General features: G+C 32.1%; 1 protein-coding gene across 1 annotated transcript in view; it reads right to left on the bottom strand.

Moving 5' to 3' along the window:
- Positions 1–1078: 1078 nt before the first annotated feature.
- SMC3 (structural maintenance of chromosomes 3) overlaps positions 1079–25796 on the bottom strand; it is a 48867-nt gene continuing 24149 nt past the window's right edge. Inside the window, exons 17-29 of the mRNA XM_003755387.4 lie at positions 25012–25153; positions 22627–22777; positions 21862–22014; positions 11103–11254; positions 10723–10881; positions 7695–7802; positions 7051–7159; positions 6282–6529; positions 5976–6188; positions 5422–5613; positions 4938–5115; positions 3964–4070; positions 1079–2999 (exon numbers count right to left, since the gene is read on the bottom strand). Of these exons, the coding sequence (XP_003755435.1) occupies positions 2928–2999; positions 3964–4070; positions 4938–5115; positions 5422–5613; positions 5976–6188; positions 6282–6529; positions 7051–7159; positions 7695–7802; positions 10723–10881; positions 11103–11254; positions 21862–22014; positions 22627–22777; positions 25012–25153 (1984 nt within the window). The 3' untranslated portion in view covers positions 1079–2927. The remainder of the gene's footprint in view (positions 3000–3963; positions 4071–4937; positions 5116–5421; positions 5614–5975; positions 6189–6281; positions 6530–7050; positions 7160–7694; positions 7803–10722; positions 10882–11102; positions 11255–21861; positions 22015–22626; positions 22778–25011; positions 25154–25796) is intronic.

The following is a 25796-nucleotide window of genomic DNA, read 5'->3' as shown; positions in this document are numbered from 1 at the left end:
TTATCCTGAAATTAAGTATCCATGCCTTTATCCAAATCACTGATCATGTTAAACAGAAGGTCAATGATAGTTCTTGAGACCACTCCACCATAAATCTCCAATGAAGACACAAAAAGAATTAATGATTATTCTTTGAGTCCCAAATTTATCTTACTATGTACTATCATCTAATATATAATTCTCCATTTTGTTTGCAAGAATAGCAAGACTTTTTTCAAATATGTTAATAAAATGTAAGTACATTTTATCTATAACATTCTAATCTTCTAGCCCAGTAACTTGTCAAAAAGAAAGGAAAAAGATTAAAATATTTTTTCATAACCAGTTATTGAAGCTCTTAATCATCTCTTTAGAAAGTTTTAGAATTCTGTAAAAAATCAGTCAAGGCACATTAGCTAATATTTGGGTTTTTTGGGGGGGAAGAAGGGGATGCCCAGGGAGGAAATCTCTAATCCTAAAGTTCTCCTATTCAGGGCAACCAGGTGATAGAGCACCAGTCCTGAAGTCAGGAGGACCCGAGTTCAAATCTGAACTCAGACACTTAACACTTCCTAGCTGGGTGATGCTGGGCAAGTTACTTAACCCCAATTGCAAAAAAAAAAAAAAAATTAACTATGTATTTTTCCCTAGTACATCTGGTTGTGAATTGGCAAATAGTCTTCATAAACAAACACCTCTGGGGCAGCTAGATAGTATAGTAGATAGAGCACCAGCCCTGGTGTCAGAAGAACCTGAGTTCAAATCCAGCTTCAGATACTTAACATTTCCTGTCTATGTTGATCCTGGGCAAGTCACTTAACCCCAACTGCCTCACTAAAAAAATAAATCAATGAATAAAACCCCCTTGAAATGAAGAGGTTCCAAGTGGACTTCTTAATACTACATTTTACATTAAGTAAGGCTATATAGAAAAGCTCCAACATATAAGCATATATGGAAATATGTGGAAATATTAGGAAATATTCATATCCCACTAGGATGGAATTTTGGCATCTTACTGAAACTTCCCTCGAACAGTCTTCATTCAAATCTGTCCATTAAATAAAAGTTTGCAATATTAATGTCAAGGGGCAAAAAGTCAAAATTTTACAATATTTATTAACAACTTTTAAAGTTCGATATCATATTACATTTGTCTTTAAAATGTGAAGAGCTCAAAGACAAAGGGAAAGAAAGAACTCATATGTACAATATTTATAGAAGCACATTTTTGTTATCAGCAAAGAACTAAAAATAAAGATGCACATAATCAATAAGGGAATAGTTGTACAAATTATGGTAAATGAATGTTGTAATTGAGAATTACTGCAAACAGTAATCACAATTAAAAAGAAATCACAAAATGGAACACTGGGAAGACCTGTATAAACTGATGCAGAATGAAATGAGCAGAACCAGTTAACTAATTTTATATGACTCCAATAGTGTAAAAGAAAATTTTTTTTGGAAAATAAAAATTTTGATGAAATGAATAACCATGTGACTATAGACTAGATCATACCCACAATTTCTAACAAATATAGCTGCACCTGAGATGCAGAACAGGAATACATTTCAGATATGTCCAATGTATGAACTTATTTTTTTTTAGCTACGGTTATTAGTCACAAGAGTGTTGTGTTTTTGTTTTTAATTTAGGAGCAATGGGGGAAGAGGAATAATAGTGAGATAAAAAGAAGAAAAAGAAAAGTGGCTCACTGGAACATTAAAAAAAAAAAACATGATATTTGAAAGAGGACAAATAAGGACAATTTGAAAACTAACACACTGAAAACTAACATTTTAAAAAGAAAGCTATTTATAAGAGATCGATGATCCTGTTCTTGTCTATCAAATAATGAAAAACGAAAATTGTAAGGAGTTTTAAAAAAACTATCATTTTATCTTCATGGCAATCATCTGAAGAAAGTAGGACAAGTTTCATTATCTCCATATAATACAAAAAGAAAATAGTTTTATGATATATGAGATTCATTTATTTGCCCAAGAACACAAAATCAATTTTAACAATAGACAGAGGAATATAATCCTAGTCTCTTGATTCATTAGTTTGGTTTTTTTTTGTTTGTTTGGGGTTTTTTTGGTAACTTACTTATTGGCCCACCAGCTCTTTCCCAACCTAAAGGAAGTTGTTCTAGTACTAAGGAACAATTTCTACTTAATTTAACTAGTTTTAGACAGAGGGCAGGATCACAGGCCAATTTTTTATATTCACTGTTATTTACTGACCTTTAAAATTTGTTTAAAGAAAAGTTTCTCCTAAAATACAATTAATTTTTTAAAAATAAACTAAATCTGACCATATCGAAAAATGTAAAGGGTCAAGATACACTGGGCTAGATGAAGAGAATATTGAAGTTTTCCATTTCAGAAATAGTAATATTCCTTTCAATGAAGTCAAACTCCATTTTAAATATTTACCCTAGACTGGAATAAAGCAAATTAAAGATATTACTTTTTTTTTTTTTAAATTCAAATTAGCTATTCCAACTGTAAATGAAAACACACACACTTCTACTAAATTGCAGCCATAAAATCAATCATTTAATTGAAGCTATATATATATTTTTTTAAAAGGATGAGGCAGTATATTTGATAAAATTATAATTAGGGAAAGCTATCAAGCATGTCTCAAAAAGATTTAAAACAGCAAAGGGACACTTTACAAAAAGATTGGATAGGAAGAGTTCTTAAACTACAAGTATAAAGATACATAAACAGATTATTTTATAAAAGAATACAGCAACAGAAACATAAAATGAATACACAAGGTCATCCAAAACTAAGAATTCTTGGACCTTCTTAATTAAAATATAAGCTCAAAAACTATTTTAACATTGACCAAATATTTAGTTTGAAATGTACACTTCCTTAGTTGAGGTTTCATACTATACACATCTTCCGAACAAGCTGCCAATAGTTTCCAATTAACCATGAGTAGTATCATCTTCCACAAAGTCTTTGGCCATCTCTGCTGTGATCACATCGATGTGACTAACCTGATAAAACAACACACATTAAAGCATAATCTCCCAAAGTCATGTAACACCAAGCAATTTCAATATTGTACTAGGCAATTATAATGTCTTGTATAAATGAATATAAAGTTTTTAAAAACTTTGATAATCTGCTGTGGAAAATTATGGTAAAGTTTACATTAACCAGCTATTATTTAATAATGGTTATCTACCTTATATAATGATATAGCAGATTATAATTAAGCTTCTCAAAGGATCAAAGAATTTTAAGAGTGGTCCTCTGGTCTAGTCTATCTGAATTTGTTAAAAACACTATAAAATAATTGTTTCATATGTTTGATATTTTATATACAAAATCTACACTAACATTTTAATGTAGATTTTTACATATGCAAATATGCCAATGTCAATCATGTGCATGTTTGTGATTGTTATTAAAAGTAAACTGTAAATTACTTTAGGGCAAAAGTGTATGCCATTCTTCGCTTTTGTGTTCCCAATGCCTTTCATGACTATCATATAGTAGATGTATAATAAATGTTTACTGAATTCAATGTTTGAAAACACACAGAAGAGAACACAGGAGCCTACAAAGGAAGCATAACTGCATTAAAAAAAAAAGAAAAGAAAGAAAAAGAAAAAGAAAAGAAAAGAAAGCTAAAGCTGTGGTATGTTTTCCTAACCCCAATAAGTTTTTATACCAGACATATATCTATGTCTGGCACATGACTAGTTATCAGTAAGTAAATGACTGTTGAATGTGGATAAGTGCTATAGAAACTGACAAACTTCTATAGGGATGTCTCAAAGAAAAAACTTATTAACATCACATAACATCATTATCTTAGCATTAACTCAGATAATGTTCTTTTTTTTTTTCATAATTTAAATGAAAAAAAAAAAAAAAAAAAAACCACAGAAATCAAGACAAATTATCAGGGTTAGTAAAAACCAGTATTTCATGAGGGAGAGCAGAAAGAATTACCTTATTTCTGAACTTTACACCATAGAATTTGTCGGCTGACTCAAGTAGTTCAGGCCTAAATGTAGTTGTAATAAACTGAGCATGTACAGCAAGTTCCATAATCATATCTGCAAAATTAAATTGCAAAATTAAATGTTATTTACAGAAAATTTCTCATTATAAATGAGAACTTTACTAAGAATATACATATAACTACTTGTTAGTCCTACAAAGAGGACTAATGAGTAGTACTATGAGAACTAGTCTTTTTTTTTTTTTTAACATTTTTATCAGCATGAGGTTAATTCAAATACTTTCACTTTTACAAACATGTACCTCTCAGATAAAAAAATTGAGCTTTTTCTCAAGTATTTGATATTTTATACAATAAAAGAAACATAATTATTTTTTCTTTAAAATTTATTTTTATTTATTTATTTTGCTGAGGCAGTTAAGGTTAAATGACTTGACCAGGGTCACACAGCTAGGAAGTGTTAAGTGCCTGAGGCCAGATTTGAATACAGGTTCTCCTGACTTCAGAGCTGGTGCTCTATCCACTACACCAACTAGCTGCCGCAAGAGTCATAATTCTTTAAAGAAGATGAAGATTACATTTGTGCAGGTCATATTACAGAAACAAAATTAGTTTACATATTATCTAGCATAACATTGGTACATACCTTCTTTCATGACAAGGCTATTCATGTACAGACAAGTATCACAGAGCTTTAATATAAAAGGTACCCATAAAAATTAAGGCAGGCATATTATCTAGATCAGAAGACTACACTGAGCCTCAGGAGATCTGCTTTATTTCTAGCTCATGGAACTCAACTACATAAAACCAGGCTATCATACTGATACAGGAAGCATTATTGATTATTAAAAAGAAACTACTGTAACAGAATTATAACTCTGTGATTCTGTAGAGGACTGATATTATATTTCATCAAGTTCTATTATATAGGAAAAAAAGCATGAATTAAAAACCTTACCTGATACAGCCTTTCTATGTTGAGCATCCAAAGCTTGGTCAATCTCATCAAACAAGTAAAAAGGAGCTGGATCACATTTCTGAATTGCAAAAATCAGTGCAAGAGCCACTAAAGACTTCTGTCCACCTGAAAGCTGTTGCATTTCCCGCATTTCACCTTGCTTCCCTGTAAATGATACCTATGAAAATATTAAGTAGTAATAATTACTTAGTTATTAATTACCATTATATCGAATACTATTGTATCTAATAATCTAATAAATATTATATCTAATAATAAAATTACTAATTATATCTAATAATTAAATAGTAATAATTACTTAATTATTAATTACTATTATATCTAATAAGTCAGTCCTTAAGAAAGTTTTAAAATATTGGCATCTACAAAGACTAATTTAAATTCTTGAGATACTCCTAAAATTTAGCAAGTTAAGTTTTTCTATAGCACACTTCAGAAAAGTGAACTCAAAAAGGTGTTTTACCCTTATTCCTACTCCAGTGAATTGATCAACTGATGGGACACTGCTTTGTGAGCCAGAACCTCTGTCACTTTCAGTACTTCCTTCTCCTTCATCTTGAGATTGACTCCCTTCCACATCACCTTTCTTCATCACCAATGTAGCTTTGCCACCAGGTACCAATTTCTGAAACACTTCACTGAAGTTTTTTGATACCTTGGATAAAAAACAAACAAAAAAAAAAATTATGATTTATATTTCCTTGTATAAATCTTACTAAAATGGAAATTATTACAGGTGTTACTTAGAGATGTGATTAGGTTATTTCCCTTGCATTGCAACATGAAAAATGAAGACAGATATGCTTAAAAATGATGACAAACTGAAATATTCATATAAAATTGAAAATAAAATATTGACTTGAGGATTGGGAAGCATTGTTCTGTCAAAAGGCTTAATGAAATTCTACTTCATGTAAGAAAATAATTCATTTCACATCTTTGTTTCACTCTGAAGAATGGAAAAGAAACCATGACAAACAAAATGTATACAATGGGGCTTAACCTGATTAACCATACCTGTTTGAAAGTTAGTTGAATAGCCTCATACTTTCGAAGTTCAAGGACATTCATCAGCTCCATGATTGATTTGTAGCCCCTATCCAGTTCTTCCTGTCTCTTAATTAATTTCTCTTTTTGTTCCGAAAAATTTACAAATTGATCTAAGGCTTTTTTATTGACATGACTGTATTTCTTTAGTTCTGTGTTGCATTGTTCTAGTTTGCGAAACAGCTAGAAGAGGGAAAAAAGTGACATTACAACTCAATTCTCAATAAAATTTTGATAGAGTAAAATCCATGATTAGTTTTCCAACTGGAAACTAACCTGTTTCAAACTTAAAGTTTGGTATTTTTCAAATGCCTCCTGGGGAAGTGACCCAAGCTCTCGGATTTTCTTCATACACTCTTCTTTTTTCTTCAGAAGCATACCTTGCCGGTTTGTCATCTTTTCAAGCTCTTTTGTATCATGGTTTATAGCATCCATGTGCTCTTTTTCCATAGTTTTCCAGCGCTCCATGCTCTTCTGAAGATCTTTAATTGCAACCTCTGTTTTGTCAATGGAATTGTCCAGATCTAGGTAAAAATATGGGGAAAAATCAGAATCTGATGCACAAAGAATAAGGCTTTGGTTTTGGCAACAATTTAGTAAATTGTCATGGTTTTATTTGTTCAGTGTATGCTGAAAACAAATATGAAAATTTAAGAACGTAATGGAATTAATTAAGTAGTATAAAATATTAAAACACTAAAGAATGATCTTAGAATTTCCAGATTTCTCTTAGGCAAATTTTACACTCAAAAATTCAAAACTATGACAAACATTTTAGTCCAATCCATTTCAGATAAATTAAGCTATTTTCATTAGAACATTAGTAACAAAATTTTCAAATAGCTGGGATCTATTGTTTATAATAAAACTAGACTTCCCCACAAATTATTTATATTGACAAAGAATACGCAAAAATAATTAGCACACACTTTAACACTTTGAAATCCTAATGACTTGTAGTATTTCTCCTTCAATCAAAATTTTATGAATTACTTTATAAATGCACAAAAATATAATGAATAGTTTTAGGGAATAAGAAACCAACCATCTGATCGTGCCATAGTATCTTTTACACGTTTGTTGATGGCTTCAAGCTCTGATGTTGTGGCAGTGAGAACAGTACCACCTTCTGTCTCTCTCAATTCATTAAGTTCCTGAAATACACAATGTTGCCATGTATTTAAATTCATAAAGCAATAAAGTATAATTCTCATTAGAAGGCTTTAAAACAGATCTAGATAAGAGACATGAGAATGCAACTCTTTTTTTTTAGAGGTGAGGGACTAAGGGCATTGAATACTGAAGCTGATGTGTTGGTTAAGTTTTGCTGAACTGATTTTTTTCCCCCATCTTTCTTTTTTATTCTTTGCTATAAGAAATATGTTCTGGGTTGAGGGAAGAAAGGAAGGACATAAGGCCAATAAAAAAGATATCAATAAATTATATTTTTTAAAATATTGAGATGGGGGGGGGTGAAGAGGAGAGAAGCAACATAATTATATTACAGGAATATGTAATGACCTTAAGAGCAGGAACTATTTTTCAATTTGTCTTTATGTCCTTAATGGAATCTTGTTGGGAAAAATAAAAATAGGTCCACAATCACCCTCACTCTATTTATAAAATGTAACTATTACAAGCAGCAAGAGATTATTATCAAAAGAATCCATAAAAGAAGAACAACTTTACCTGTTCTACTTGGTCTAAGCGTTTTCTCAGGTTCTCATTGAGATAAGTCTCTACTCGAGTTATTATGCCTTCCAATTTAATCCTTTCATTTAAGAGCTGTCTGTTTTCCTAGAATTAAGGAAAAAAGAAAAAGGAGTCATAGATATAAGAAGAAATGTCAGTATACTAAAGTAAGGTTTTCTACTACTGATCCACAGATTGATATTAGTTACCATAACAGGTCAATGAAGAATTAACAGGAATATTATTTTATAATATTTGTTGAGACAGATGATTCCACCTTCCATATAATCCCCTTTTTATGCAAGCTGTTCTATGAATGGTTATTATTTCCTACAACACTGATTTAAACCCTTAAAGACATATATTTGCAGGAGAAATTCCATTTAAAATAACTGTATATAATATAAAATATTTGGGAGTCTACCTGACAAGACAAAGCCAAAATTATATGAACACAATTACACAATACTTTTCACACAAATAAAGTCAGATCTAAACATCTGTAAGAATATTAAGTGCTCATGGATAGGCCAAGCTAATATAATAAAAATGATTATTCTACCTAAAATTTATCTACTTATTCAGTGCCACACCAATCAAACTGCCAAGAAATTGCTTTATAGAACAAGAAAAAAAAAATAGCAAAATTCATCTGGAAGAACAAAAGACCAAGAATTTCAAGTGAATTAATTAAGGGAGGAAAGAAAAAAAAAACCAAACAAAGGTGGTCTAAGTGTATCAAACCTAAAATTACATTATAAAGCAGTGGTTGTCAGAACCATTTGGTAATGGCTAAGAAATAAGAGTAGTGGATCAGTGGAATAGGTTAGGTTCACAAGGCACAATAATCAATAAGTTTAATAATCTTTTGTTTTGATAAAACCAAAGACCAAGCAAGAACTCACTATTTAACCAAAATTTCTGAGAAAATTAGAAAATAGTATGGTAGAAACTAGGCATTGACCAACACCTAACATCCTATACCAAGGTAAAATCAAAATAGGTTCATAATTTAGACATAAAGGGTGATACTATAAGCAAATTAGGAGAACAAGGAATAGTCTACCTCTCAGATCTATGGAGAAAGAAGGAATTTATGACCAAAAAAGATCTAAAGAATATTATGAAATGCAAAATGGATAATTATGATTATATTAAATTTTTAAAGTTTTTGTATAAACAAAACCAATGCAGCCAAAATTAGGAGGGAAACAGAAAACTAGGGGAAATTTTTACATTCAAAGATTTTGATAAAGGTCTTATTTCTAAAATATATAGAGAATCGATTCAAATTTGTAAAACAAACCATTCTCCAACTGATAAATGATCAAAAGATTTTCAGACAAATTTTCAGATGACAACTTTTGGACAAAAAAATTAAAGCCATTTGTAGTCACATGAAAAAATGCTCTAAATCACTACTGATTAAAGAAATATAAATTAAAACAACTCTGAGGTACTACTTCACATCCTCAGATTGGCTCAGATGACAGGAAAAGATGATAAATATTGGAGGGAATTAAGAAAACTGGGACACCAATACATTGTTGGTGGAGCTATGAATTGATTCAACTATTCTGGAGAGCAATTTGGAACTACACCCCACAGTATCAAACTGTGCACACAACTAGCAATGTCTCTATCCTAAAGAAATCATAAGAAAGGGAAAAATACCCACATTTACAAAAATATTTGTGGCAGCCCTTTCTATAGTGGCAAAAAACTGGAAACTGAGTGGATGCCCATCAGATGGGGAATGGATGAATAAAGTTATGGTATATGTATGTTATGGAATATTATTGTTCTATAAGAAATGATCAGCAGGATGATTTCATTAAGACCTGGAGAGACTTACATGAACTGATGCTGAGTGAAGTGAGTAGAAGAGAACATTGTATACAGCAGCATGATTCTATGATAATCAATTGTGATGGACATAGTTCTTTTCAACAGTGAGGTGACTCAGGCCAATTCCAATAGACTTGTGATAGAAAGAACCATCTACATCCAGAGAGAAGACTATCGGAATTGAATGAGGATCATAACACAGTGTTTTCACCTTTTTTGTTGTTTGCTTGCTTGTTTTTTTCTCTCATTTTCCCCCCTTTTTGAACTGATTTTTCTTGTGTAGCATGACAAATGTGTGAATATATTTAGAAGAACTGCACATGTTTAACCTATATTGGTTTACTTGCTGTCAAGGGGAGGAGGTAGAGAGGAAGGGAAGGAAGGAAAAAAAATTGGAACACAAGGTTTTGCAAGGATGAATATTGAAAACTATCTTTGCATGTATTTTGAAAAATAAAAAGCTATTGGTATTTTTTAAAAAGACAGAAAAAAGGTTCGAATAATAAAGTCCCCATCATCCATTTTAAAACGCTATCTACTTGTATTTTTCCACTTTGTTTTTTTTTCCCCTTAAGCATTATATCACTTTTGCCTTCATACCAAATGCCGTCAAAATACACTTAATCAAAATGGTGCTGCTATTACTATACACATGGTTGTGTGTGTAGATATAGCAGAAAATGCATCTAAAAATCAGTCAAAATACCTTCTAGATTTCTTGTGCCAATCCTAACTGGAATCAAATTACTTGCATTTATAAAGCAAGCTTTGATTACTTCTTGATATTGACATGTTTCCCAAACAGAAACTAAATATATTCATATTCACTATAAATAAATAAATAACTTTAACCTTTAAGATTATTTTTTACCGCATGATGCTGTTAGGTGGCAGAGCAGAGTGCTGGACTTGGAGTCATGAGAATCTAAGTCCAAATACAGCCTCAGATCCAGATCTTAGGTAAGTCACTTAACCTCTGCTTCAGTTTCTCCATCCGGAAAAATGGAGATAATAATAGCACCTACCTTCCAGGGTTATTTTATGGATGAATGAAATTTAGTAAAGTACTTAGCACAGTGCCTTGCACATAATAATCACTTTGTAAATGTTAATTATTATTATTGTTATTAAAAGTCACAATAGTAATTACTAAGATTATTTAGCAAACTATACTTACTTGCTGTAGCAGCCGAATTTCATCATTCAAATCATCCACTCGTCTCTGATCTTCCAGGCTGAGCTGAGAGAGTAAATCTGTTCCCAGTTCTGCTTTCAGTGATTCTCTTGTCGATTCCATGGCATGTAAACTTGCTTCTAAGCTTTGCAAGCTACGTTGCTATGTGACAGATTGAGTCATTAATGTAAATATTCCTCAAATCAGTAAATAAAGCCAAAAGGAATAAAATATTAAATATATCTAAAGTGCCAAATTCTAGATTGTCATTGTTGACATTATTAAAATTAAGTTAGCATAAAATTATCCCTAATTTCAGGGTATTAATAAAAATCTCTAGCAGTTAATCAAGAGAAAGAAATTATGAATATCTATGTATGTACCTTTGGCATAAAAGTTTTTTCAGACTGTTGTCTCTTTTCTTTCAGCATCTTCATCTCTGATAAAATACTGTCTCGAGATGCTTTGAATTTTCTCTGTTGGGTTTCAATTTGTTGCATTTGATTCATCAGTTGATCAATTTCATTATTAATCCATACAATGTGCTAAGGAAAATTCTGTACAATTTTATATACAATATTATTTTTCCATCTCCTACCATGTCCCTTCCATGTATTTTTTACCATTAAGTATCATGTTATCAGAGCAATCTTCCAAAACTCTATGTAACCTAGAGTTACATATTAATGCTTACATCTACAGACATGTTGTGTATTGATTTGTTTTACTCAATTCCATTCTTTTGTTACAGTTATAGGGTAGTTTTATGGAGAATGGCAGGATTCGCTGTGAAAAGGCAATAATGTTTAAAAACCATATAATTTTTTTTTAAAAAAACCACCATTTAAATCATGATATGCTATTATAACCTAATAAAAGCACAAAAAAATTATTTCAGAAATGTTATGAGAAAAAAAAACCAAGAAAACTACTTGTACTTCTAATAAATAAAATCAGATTGATGGTACTATGGATCAACTATTTTTATTCTGTCAATGCTTTGTTTTCTTATTTACTTCCTGTTTTATTTATTTATTTTAAATTTTCTCGAATATAATCTGAATCCAACACAATCTGGAAATTTTTAATCTGCATTCAGTAGTACTTAATAGAATCAAAACAAATTCAACTTCATTGTATGTTTTACCTTTTAAAAAGAAGTCAATTCAAAAATAAAACAATACAAACTCACATACGCACATATACAAAAGATCAGACTCTAATACAAATCATTGCCTATGCCTGGTTCATGTTTTAAAAAGCTTTACTCTTCATACAATTGATTTTCCTGACATGACTGCTATTTTCTCATACAAAATCCCAAATCAGAATAATTCATCCTCTTAGTAGTCACTAATTCCTTCTGAAATCTTTATCAGTACTGCAACAGTATCTAAAACATTAGTCACAGAACCTGTATCACAGTTCAGCATGTACTGTCACAATTTAGAAATAACATTTTACTTTCTACATTATTCATATATGTTAAATCTATAATTTGCTCACTTAACGAAATATGATATGACAACTTGGGGGGAAAAAAAATTAATGATCTAAACAGTAGTACCACTACTGGGCTTATATCCCAAAGAGATTATAAAGAAGGGAAAGGGACCTGTATGTGCACGAATGTTTGTGGCAGCCCTTTTTGTAGTGGCTAGAAACTGGAAACTGAGTGGATGCCCATCAATTGGAGAATGGCTGAATAAATTGTGGTATATGAATATTATTGTTCTGTAAGAAATGACCAACAGGATGATTTCAGAAAGGCCTGGAGAGACTTACACGAATTGATGCTGAGTGAAATGAGCAGGACCAGGAGATCATTATATACTTCAACAACAATACTATATGATGACCAGTTCTGATGGACCTGGCCATCCTCAGCAAGGAGATCAACCACATCATTTCCAATGGAGCAGTAATGAATTGAACCAGCTACGCCCAGAGAAAGAACTCTGGGTGATGACTAAAAACCATTACATTGAATTCACAATCCCTATATTTATGCCCACCTGCATTTTTGATTTCCTTCACAAGCTAATTGTACAATATTTCAGAGTCTGATTCTTTTTGTACAGCAAAATAACGGTTTGGTCATGTATACTTATTGTGTATCTAATTTATATTTTAATATATTTAACATCTACCGGTCATCCTGCCATCTGGGGGTGGGGGTGGGGGGTAAGAGGTGAAAAATTGGAACAAGAGGTTTGGCAATTGTTAATGCTATAAAGTTACCCATACATATAACCTATAAATAAAAGACTATTAAATAAAAATAAATAAACAATAGTACCATCAACATAAGCCAGTTTGAAATCTCCTAGATTTTGAGGTAGGTACTAAGGTAAAGAGAATAGAGATTCACTGCTTTGGAAATGATGATGCAGTTATGTGATAACAAAAAGCATAACAATGCGATTCCTAGTTTATTTCTATCTATGTTAAGGAGAATTAGCTTCTGAATGAAAACAGTAACAACCAAAATGGTTCAAAGAAAAGGAAAGCAGAACATAAATGAGAAAATCTCTAAAAAATTCTTCATACATGCATGGCCTTTCTTTTCCTGTCTCCAACCCCTTGGGGTGGCTGTCTCCTCTCCCTAGAACATATTTCCTCCTAACACTTGTTTCAGAATGCTTAGTTTTCTTCAAGGTTCAACTGGCATGTCACCTCCTCCACAAAGTCTTTCTTGGATGCCCTTCTCTCTTTAGTACCTCCCTATCCCAAAGTCCTCCCCCCACTCACTGTATATCACTTATATATTTGAACATTGATAACTAGCTGAACTGTAAGTTTACTGAAGGCAAGGACTGTCTTTTATCTCTGCGTGCCCAGTACCTAGCAGAGAACTTGCCACATTCCAGGCGCTTCATAAATGTTTGTGAATTGGTTGCTATAAACAGGTTCTAAACATCTGATCCCCAAACAGATTATATTCCAGGGTATTGATGTTCCAGAGTATTGAAAGAAATTTTCACTGAAGTACTATCAGTAATCTTTGAAGCTGTGAAATTGCAGAGATGTCAAAATGGTGAGAACCAAATGTTCCAATTTTCAAATAAACTAAATATAACTTCATATGACTAAAAATCAATACCCACATTGATTTTCTACTGCATATAAAATCATAAACTATTATAATTTTGTTTATACCTTTAAAGTAAATTACTATATTTAGGCAAAAGTTAATTCTGATAAATTAAATTTGAGATATACTAGGACTTCCAGCCAAGATGGCGGAGAGGATGCACACATCTACTTAACCTCTGTCTTTTCTCTCAGAATAATTTATTTCATGACAAGCCTTGGAATTAGAGCTTGACTGAAAAAAAAAAAAATGCAAATAATTACCAAGAAAAGATATCCTCGAAATTAGCCAGAAAAGGTCTGTTTTTGCTCAAGGATGGGGACAGTTAGATCAGGCACAAATTGAAGGCATGCAGCAGCAGCACAGCAGACAGAGTAAGGCAGACAGCTCAAACTGAGCAGACCAGAGGGGGATGGGGGGGGGTGATCTCAGCCAGTTCTGCAGGAAGAGCTTTACTAAAAATATTGGCTACTTTGCCCTGGCAGCAAGCCAACAGACAAGCAGAGAAGCTAAAAACACAAGGGGTGAAGACTATAACCCTGAGAAGTTAGCATCTCTTGGGACCTGGCCACACCCACCTGCAGTGTCTCAGCACCCTCTCTGAATCTCAGAGCACAGACATAGTGCAGCCATTGCTGTCCTGCTAGTGCCTCACTGCTGCCCCCTGCAGTCTGTAGAGGAAGCTAGGTAATACCATCCAGCCCCCTCCCCACTCCCCCCCCAAAAAGCAGACTGCATTTGTTTTTCCTTGTTAGTTTGTTTTCTTTGATTCTTCTTTGACAAGATGAGCAAAAAATTTAAACAGACCTTAACCACTGATAGCTTCTATATGGAGAGAGAGCAGATTTTAAACCCTGAGGAGACTAAAAGCAGACTGTCTCCAGATGAATCCCCAAAGGGGGATATGATCTGGTGCTCAACACATAAATCTCTCATAGAAGAAATTAAAAAAGCTCTCACAGAGTTAGAAGAAAAATGGGAAAAGGAAAGGGAAGTTTGGCAAGAGAGTCTGGATAAGTCATCCCACTCATTTAAAGATAGAGTGATAAAGAAATCAAATCCTTGAAAAACAGAATTAGCGAATTGAAAAAAGAAAATGTCTCTTTAAAAAATAAAATTGGCGAAATGGAAAAAAATTCCATAGAACAAAGCAACTCACTTAAAAACTCAACTGGACAATTAGAAAAAGATATTTAAAAAGTGAGTGAAGAAAATAACTCATTAAAAATCAGAATCGGACAAATGGAAATGAACCATTTGAGAAGATACCAAGAATCAGTCAAGCAAAACCAACAAAAATTAAACAATGGAAAAAATGTCAAATACCTTCTTGGGAAAACAACAGACCTGGAAAATAGACCTAGGAGAGACAATCTGAGAATTACTGGACTTCCTGAAAAATATGATGAAAAAATGAGACTGGACACTATTTTCCAGGAAATTATCAAAGAGAACTTCCCAGATGTTATAGAAAAAGAGGGCAAAATAGACATTGAAAATATTCATCGATCACCTACTAAAAGGGACCTTAAAATCAAAACCCAAAGAAATATAGTGGCCAAATTCCAGAACTATCAGACAAAGGAAAAAATACCGCATGCTGCTAGAAAAAAATCAGTTCAAATATAGAGGCGCCACAATAAGGATTACTCAAGGTCTAGCAGCATCCACATTAAAGGATCAAAGGGCCTGGAATATGATATTCCAAAAGGCTAAGGTACTTGGTATGCAGCCAAAAATAACTTACCCAGACAAAATAAGCATCTTTTTCCAGGGAAGAAGATGGACATTCAAACGAAACAAATGAATTTCATCTATTTTTGATGAAAAAACCAGAACTAAACAAAAAGTTTGATCTACAAATATAGAACTCAAGAGAAACCTAAAAAGGTAAAAAGAAATCTTGGGAACTATATTTCTGCTATAAAGATATATAAAGAACACATGTATACTTTGTTCTAGAAACTAAAGGTGGAAAGAAAATTGTACTGGGAAAAGGGTAAAGTGGGGGTACTACATCTCATGAAGAGGCAAAGGAAACCTATTATATCTGAGAGAAAGAATGGAGGAGAATGAACATAGTGTGTAGCTTTACTGACATTAGAATTGGTATAAAGAGAAAAATATTGGTATAAAGAGAAAAATATTTGAAGAGAGACATATTCGATTTATGGTGAAACTTCTCCCACCTTATTGAAAAGTGGGAGGGGAAAAGTGAAAAGGGAAGGAGTAAGGTAAGTGGAAGAGAATTCAGAAATTGTGAGGAAAAGGAGTAAGACGGGGGAGGGATACTAAAAAGGAAGGCTATGAGAAGCAAGTGATGCTCACAAGTTTAATACTGGGGGAGGGAGGTAAGGGGAAAGGAAAGGAAAAAAGCATAAGCAGGGGTTAACAAGATGTCAAGTAATACAGAATTGGTAATTTTAACCATAAATGTGAATGGGGTAAACTCCCCCATATAAAGAAGAAGCGGTTAGCAGAATGGATTAAAAGCCAAAACCCTACAATACGTTGTTTACAGGAAACAAACTTGAAGCAGGGAGATACATACAAAGTAAAAGGTTGGAGCAGAACCTACTATGCTTCAGGTGACGTCAAAAAAGCAGGGGTAGCCATCCTGATCCCAGATCAAGCAAAAGTAAAAATTGATCTAATTAAAAGAGATAAGGAAGGGCACTATATCTTGCTAAAGATAATGAAGCAATATTAAACATATATGCATCAAGTGATATAGCAACTAAATTCTTAAAAGAGAAATTAAGAGAGCTGCAAGAAGAAATAGACAGCAAAACTATAATAGTGGGAGATCTCAACCTTGCATTCTCAGCATTAGATAAATCAAACCACAAAATAAATAAGAAAGAAGTCAAAGAGGTAAATAGATCACTAGAAAAGTTAAATATGATAGATCTTTGGAGAAAATGAAATGGAGACAAAAAGGAGTACACTTTCTTCTCAGCAGTTCATGGAACCTATTGACCATATATTAGGACATAAAAACCTCAAACTCAAATGCAATAAGGCAGAAATAGTAAATGCATCCTTTTCAGACCACGATGCAATGAAAATTACATTCAATAAAAAGCAGGGGGAAACTGACCAAGAAATAATTGGAAACTAAATAATCTCATACTAAAGAATGATTGGGTGAAACAGCAAATCACAGACATAATTAATAACTTCACCCAAGAAAATGATAATAATGAGACGTCATGCCAAAATGTGTGGGATGCAGCCAAAGCGGTAATAAGAGGAAATTTCATATCTCTAGAGGCCTATTTGCATAAAATAGAGAAAGAGAAGGTCAATGAATTGGGCTTGCAACTAAAAATTCTAGAAAAGGAACAAATTAAAAACCTCCAGTCAAACACTACACTTGAAATTCTAAAAATAAAAGGAAACATTAATAAAATTGAAAATAAAAAAACTATTGAATTAATAAAACTAAGAGATGATTCTACGAAAAAACCAACAAAATAGACAAACCCTTAGTAAACCTGATTAAAAAAAGGAAAGAGGAAAATCAAATTGTTAATCTTAAAAATGAAAAGGGAGAACTAGCCACTAATGAAGAGGAAATTAGAGCAATAATTAGGAGTTACTTTGCCCAATTTTATGCCAATAAATTCGACAACTTATATGAAATGAAAAAATACCTTCAAAATAGCTTGCCCAGATTAACAGAGGAAGAAGTAAACAGACTACACAGTCCCATTTTAGAAAAAGAAATATAACAAGCTATTAACCAACTCCCTAAGAAAAAATCCCCAGGACGAGATGGATTCACATGTGAATTCTACCAAACATTTAAAGAACAATTAACTACAATGCTATATAAATTATTTGAAAAAATGGGGATTGAGGAAATCCTAAAAAATTCCTTTTATGACACAGACATGGTACTGATACCTAAACCAGGTAGGTTGAAAACAGAGAAAGAAAATTATAGACCAATCTCTCTAATGAATATAGATGCTAAAATCTTAAATAAAATATTAGCAAAAAGATTACAGAAAATCATCCCCAGGATAATACACTAGGACCAAGTAGAATTTGTACCAGGAATGCAGGGCTGATTCAACATTAGGTAAAATATTAGCATAATTGACTATCAATAACCAAATTAGCAAAAACTATATGATCATCTCAACAGATGCAGAAAAAGCATTTGATAAAATCCAACATCCATTCCTAATAAAAACACTTGAGAAGATAGGAATAAATGGACTTTTCCTTAAAATAGTCAGGAGCATATATTTAAAACTGTCAGTAAGCATCATATGCAATGGGGAAAAACTGGAATCTTTCCCAGTAAGATCAGGAGTGAAGCAAGGTTGCCCACTGTCACCATTACTATTCAATATTGTATTAGAAACACTAGCCTCAGCAATAAGAGTCGAGAAAGAGATTAAAAGAATTAGAGTAGGCAATGAGGAAACCAAACTATCACTCTTTGTAGATGATATGATGGTATACTTAGAGAATCCCAGAGATTCTACTAAAAAGCTATTAGAAATAATTCATAACTTTAGCAAAGTTGCAGGATACAAAATAAATTCACATAAATCCTCAGGATTTTTATATATCACCAACAAAATCCAACAGCAAGAGATACAAAGAGAAATTCCATTCAAAATAACTGTCAATAGCATAAAATATTTGGGAATCTATCTACCAAAGGAAAGTCAGGAACTATATGAGCAAAATTACAAAATATTTTATACACAAAGGAAGTCAGATGTAAATAATTGGAAAAATAGTAAATGCTCTTGGATAGGCTGAGCAAATATAATAAAGGTGACAACACTCCCTAAAGCAATCTATTTATTTAGTGCTATACCAATCAGACTTCCAAGAAAATATTTTAATGATCTAGAAAAAATAACAAAATTCATATGGAAGAACAAAAGGTCGAGAATCTCAAGGGAATTAATGATGAGAAGAAAAAAAAATCAAATGAAGGTGGCCTAGCTGTACTTGATCTAAAACTATATTATAAAGCAGCAGTCACCAAAACCATTTGGTATTGGCTAAGAAATAGATTAGCTGATCAGTGGAATAGGTTAGATTCACAGGACAAAATAGAAAATAACTATAGCAATCTACTGTTTGACAAACCCAAAGATCCCAACTTTTGGGATAAGAATTCATTATTTGACAAAAACTGCTGGGAAAACTGGAAATTAGTATGGCAGAAATTAGGCATGGACCCACACTTAAACAAAATGGGTCCATGATTTAAGCATAAAGAACAAGTTTATAAATAAATTAGATGAACATAGGATAGTTTACCTCTCAGACTTGTGGAGGAGGCAGAAATTTGTGGCCAAAGACGAACTAGAGATTATTGATCACAAAATAGAAAATTTTGATTATATCAAATTAAAAAGCCTTTGTACAAACAAAACTAATGCAAACAAAATTGGAAGGGAAGCAACAAACTGGGAAAACATTCTTACAGTTAAGGTTCTGATAAAGGCCTCATTTCTAAAATATATAGAGAATTGACTCTAATTTATAAGAAATCAAGTCATTCTCCAATTGATAAATGGTCAAAGGATACGAATAGACAATTTTCAGATGATGAAATTGAAACTACTTCCACTCATATGATAGAGTGTTCCCACTATTGATCAGAGAAATGCAAATTAAGACAACTCTGAGATACCACTACACACCTGTCAGATTGGCTAAGATGACAGGAAAAAATAATGAATGTTGGAGGGGATGCGGGAAAACTGGGACACTGATGCATTGTTGGTGGAGTTGTGAACGAATCCAACCATTCTGGAGAGCAATCTGGAATTATGCCCCAAAAGCTATCAATCTGTGCATACCCTTTGATCCAGCAGTGCTACTACTGGGCTTACATACCAAAGAGACACTAAAGAAGGGAAAGGGATCTGTATGTGCCAAAATGTTTGTGGCAGCCTTTTTTGTGGTAGCTAGAAACTGCAAAATGAATGGATACCCATCAATTGGAGAATGGTTGGATAAATTGTTGCATATAAATGTTATGGAATATTATTGTTCTGTAAAAAATGACCAGCAGGATGAATACAGAGACTTGGAAAGACTTACATGAACTGATGCTGAGTGAAATGAGAAGAACCAGGAGATCATTATACATTTCAACAACTATACTGTATGAGGATGTATTCTGATGGAAGTGGATAGCTTCAACAAAGAAAAAATCTACTTCAGTTCCAACTGATCAATGATGGACAGAATCAGCTACACCCAGAGAAGGAAGACTACAGGAAATGAGTGTGAACTGTTTGCATTTGTTTTTCTTCTCAGGTTATTTTTACCTTCTGAATCCAATTCTTCCTATGCAACAAGAGAAACTGTTAAGTTCTACACACATATATTGTATCTAGGATATACTATAACATATTTAACAGTACAAGACTGCTTCCCATCTAGGGGAGAGGGTGAAGGGAGGGAAGGAAAAAGTTGGAATAGAAGTGAGTTTGCACTCATAATATAATAATGTTGTAATAATAATATTATAATGTTGTAAAAAAAAATTACCCAGGCATATATACTGTCAATAAAAAGTTATTTAAAAAAAAAAAAATGTACAAAAAATTGAGTGTTTTTTTTTAATTTAGTACAGCCAGAGAGTAAAACAAACTCTACTAGAACTTAATGAAAAATTACAATCTAAGTCCAGTAATGCTCATCAGCATAGAGAGCCATTTTAATCCTCTCTACTTCACTTTACTAGAAATGCAACTGTTAATTCTATTACTGCAGTGGAGTAAAAGACAGATTATGGGATGCAGGCTAGACAAGTGGGATTCCACAGAACCATGATAAACAGTATTAGTATGTTCAGAAGTGATTATCTGAAACACAGGAAAAAGTTAAATGAAACTTTTTTAAAATGTTCAGGTGACACTAGACCCTGACTAACTAAATTAAGATAAATCCCTAATTTGGGACAGTATGTAATACATCACAGGATTCCTTCACAACTACCAAGTTTCTAGATTCTAATGAGAGAATTATAGCAATTTCAAAAAAGGCAGTCAATAATTACAAGCCAGTAACTTTAGACATTTTGTATAGTGTTTAGCTCCCTTATTACAAAAAAGAATTGCTTTGGTAGATTTTAAAATAACATTCGTAAGATTGCATATGTCTACTTGGGCTTTATTTAGTTTATAACTGATAGTAAACTCTGCTAATATTAACAATATTTGTTTTTGTCAACTTAAAAAAAAAGTATCATCCCTTAAAGTTTTATATTCTCATCCTACTAGCCTACATGTTCTCTGAAAGTTAAAACTGAAAACTAACAACTAGTAAGCAGTAATGAAGAGAAAGGCTAACAGAAAAATTTGGGAAAACATGTGTGAACTAATGTAGGACAAGTTAGGAAGAGTCTACATAGTCTCTTCTACAATTTACATTGTAATAACAAGGTAAAAATAAAACTTTTAGAAACCTAGCGGCTAAACAAAATGACCACAACTCCAAAGGATACATGATAAAGCATGCTATCTACCTTCAGATAGAAAACTGATGGATTCAGTGAAGACTGAAATATATTTCTTTTTTTTTTTTTTTTGGGGGGGGGGGGAAGAAGGGAAGGAGAAAGGTAGGAGGAAAAGAATATAGCTAATATGGAAATCTAACTATATTTATAATATTTATTTTATTTATAATAATTTTTTCCTCCTTTACCTTCTTATTGAGTTGTAAAGTAAAAGAATTTGGAATTTTAAAAAATAATAATTTTAAAAGTCTCTGTGCTTTAAATAATTTTTTTTAAAGAGACTGAGGAAAATAAGTGTTTCCAACTAATGAATATAGGTATTAGATAGAAATAAAACAATTAACCATAAAAACTGCATGGAAGCAATTTTTTACTACCTCAAATTATATGTAGATGCTAACAAAATAAGCTTATGGGGTATGATAAAAGTATATATATTTAAATAAACAAGTAAAATATTAATCTACCAACTGAGAAAAAAAGCTACACATTATAATAAAATAGATGCAAAAGTTCCAATATATTCCATTCTCTAAAAGGATATTTTCAATATTTCTACGAAGATTTTCATTGAGCTTGGCTTCAAGTTCACCTAGTTCTTCTTCAGCCTTTCTAACATCTTTCTGCAATTCAAGCCGAGACTTTCTGGTATCATAATATCCTCCAGTTAGAGCACCTCGATGACTTACTTGATCCCCTATGAAGAAAATAGAAAAATAGTGATTTTGTACAACATATTTTTTAATAGTGTTTACCAAAGCAATTCTTTTTTTGTAATAAATGAGTTAGATTTTAAAATAACATTCATAAGTATATGACTTTAGGGGTCAAAATAAGAGATTTTAATCTTTATTATGCGTTCTAGAGGGATCCCCTATTTACAGACAAGAAAACACAAGCTTGGAAAGGTAAACTGACTTGCCTATGGTGAGAGCTGGAAAGACATAACCATGTTTTCAATACTCGTTCCACTGTCCTACAGTACCAATATCAATTAAACTAGGATTAGGGAGATGAATGAAGACATGGGGAAATTTAGAAGTAACAACCAAAACATTTCAATAATTTTTTTTTTAAATGCATGTTTTCTTTTCTTACCAAAAGTGAATAGAAAGCACAACATAGTCCTTTTTAAATTAATATGCAGTATTTTATAAATAACAAATTTGTAAATACTCTTGAAATTCATGACTAACTTTAACAAAGTATAAGTGACATTCTAATATTAGCATCTATGCTAAAAATATAGTAAGCTTGTAATTCAGAACAATTAAGAAGCATTACTGAATGTAAACTATTGATTACAAACCTTCCAAAGTAATACAGTCCATAGTAAAGGCACGGGCCAACTGAGTAGAAACTTCCATGCTCCGACAAATCAGGGTCTTTCCAAATACATGTTTAAAAGCTTTATCAAATCTTGGATTGTATCTTAGTTTACTTATCATTGGGATAGCATCCTGAAAAGGAAGTAGCCATGTTACTATGTAGCAAAACAGTTATAGCATACATCAAATCAAAGTAAACCAATGAATGCTGGTAGAAATACAAATCCCAGTTTTTTTAGTTATCTTTGCAACATTGAGAAACAGCATAAAAAACTTAACACTTTGAAAGATTTTTAAGGCCATCTAATTAAACTCCTTCATTTCAATAAAATGAGGAAACTGAGTGCCACTGGGTTTATGTACCCAAAAATACAGTTTAGTTGCTAACTCTGGTCCTCTGACAGGCACAATTACTATGTAGCAGACAATGTGCTGAATTAGGGATACTAGAAAGGCAAAAGAATTGTCCCTGGTTTCAAGATAACATCCTTTTGGGGGAGAAAACAAACAAACAAACAAAATATATATATATACACACACATACATATACATATATATATATATATATACACACACACACACACACACACACATACACACAAGAGAAATATAATACATAAAGGAAGGTAATTTCAGTGCTTCATTAGATAAGCACGGGAAATCAGAAAAGGCAGCTTGTAAAACATTAGATATGAATTGAGTTTTGAAGAAAACCAAGAAAGACAAGAGCTAGAGGGCAATCATTCCAGGAACAAGGATCAGATCAGGAGATGGAATGTTACATGAAATGAAAAACAAGGATAGTAGAGCTGGATCTGGAAGATGGGAAAATAGGTATATTAATGTACTGCTGATGGTGATGTAAGATGGGTTAGCCATTCCAAAAAACAATTTGGAATCATACAAAGTTACTAATGTATGCATATGTAATTGCTGGGGATATTAATTTACTGATACTACTAAGTTTATGCCTCAATGAAATAAAAAAGCGAAATATGCTAGATGTACAAAATATCTATAGCAGCTATTTTTGTGATAGCAAAAAGCTATAAAGTAAGGGAGTTTCTGTCACTTAGGGAAGAAACCATGGCATACGAAGTGAAATGGGCTATACGCAATAACAAAAGAGACAGTTTCAGAGAATCTTGTAAAGCACTATAAGAATGGATACAGTAAAGTGAACAAAACCAAAGTACTAATTCAGAAAATTAAAAACAATATTGTAAAAATGAATGATAAAAGAATGCTAAGAACTCTAATCTCTATATGCAATGACTAACCATAAGTCCAGAGTATCCATGAAGAATGCTATGTGATAGGACTCAAAATACAGAATGAAACCTATTTCTGGACACAGTCCATGCAGGAATTTGTTTTGCTTGATTACATTTGTTATGAGGATTTGATTATTCTTTTTTTCCCTTCTTGAGGAAATGGGAAGATGAGGAGAGAAAATAAGTCCTTAATTGAAACAAAATTTTTATTTAAAAAAGATGAGTGCCTTGTTGCAGTGAGGACCAGTTGAGATTATGTGATATGAGTGTACAGTGAATCCAATCCACATAGCTCTGTGATTTCAATGCCATTCAATAGCATGCAGAGTGAAAATGGAAGAGCTAATTAAATTAAACTTTGTATTGTGTGTGTGTAGTATCACACACACATACACACACACATACAATTACATTGTAGATATTTTAAAAGATTTCCGATTTGTAAAAGAATGTCGTGTGAAAAGAATGATGTTACGTTGCTAAAATAAATTTTACCTCAAAGTAAATTTAAAAATTTTGATAGTAGACTTCAAATTTTAGAATACTAGCTCTTAAATAAATTAGAAGCTAATTTATTTTTTTTCTAGGTAGAATATTTCATTTCTACCCACCAAAAAATGTTAAATACTGGGTTTTTTCCTCCAAACATACAAAGTATTTGATTAGTAGAAATAGGAGGAAAAGAAGAAATAAGGGAGAATTTATAAAATTCTTATTATTTTAAATTAGACATTTCACAAAGGCTATATGTTATGACTATTCAGTAACAGTTGCCAATGCACTATTAAATAAAAAGCAATAAAAAAATACAGTGGAGTTCAAGGAAACAACCACATTACCTATATATCCCTTTATAAATAATACAGAGTAGCACTGGAGAGTAACTTTAAAATATACACAGCTGTCAATAAGATTATACTTATTTTTTTTTAATACTGTACTATCTCTCAGGTAATGATAGCTATAAAATATTTTCTACTTCATTTATAAGAAGCTAGAATGCTTAAAAACTTAAGAGAAATATATAAAAGCAAATATATACACATTCCTTATTGCCTCTCATCCCCACATCAACTCACATTCACAACTTACATTGGTTTCTGGATAGGCTGTATCTCTGACATCCAACTTATTGAGAGGCAGAAAGGTTACTTCTCCTGGAAGGTTCATTTTATTAAACTCCATTAAAATTTTGGTACTGACTTCATCTGAATCCACAATATGATAAAACAACCTAAATGTGAAATGATACAATATTTATGGGCTTTGTCCTTAAATTTCCTAATTTTTAATCAGTAGATATACATTTATATATATTACTTCAAGGTTTACAAAGAACTCTGCCTAAAGACAATCCTGACCAAGTTTTATTTCTCTTATTTCATAGATAATTAAATTGAAGCATAGAGAGGCAAAGTGATTCATGCAGATCACAAAGCAGTTAAGTAATAGAGCTGGGACAAACACTGATCTTTTAATTCCAAATCCAATGCTTTGTTTTTTTCTCTAATTCTATAAGTCACCTCAAAGATCAAACACACACACACACACACACACACACACACAAATGACCTAGCTATTTTTAAACAATTTACTAAAATATTTTAAAAATTGATTCTCCTTCAAGAGAAGGAGCTTTTTATAACTATGGTCAGGATCAAAATAAGAGCAATTAAATACCTTCAAAAAAAAATTCAAATGACTTTGAAAGAGAAGACATGTTAAGGATCTTGATAGCAAATAGTTTTTTTATTTTACTATGAGAAATTTGGTATTGATTTAAAGCAAAGACTTCCATTTCGTTATTTAAAATTTGCAACTGTAAACATACTTTTCCTCGGAAACATATTCCTATGTTGTTACAAAAGTTTTGCAGG

The sequence above is a fragment of the Sarcophilus harrisii genome, chromosome 2, assembly GCF_902635505.1.
Source record: "Sarcophilus harrisii chromosome 2, mSarHar1.11, whole genome shotgun sequence".
Lineage (NCBI taxonomy): Eukaryota > Metazoa > Chordata > Mammalia > Dasyuromorphia > Dasyuridae > Sarcophilus > Sarcophilus harrisii.
This window is presented reverse-complemented; position numbering and strand designations above follow the sequence as displayed.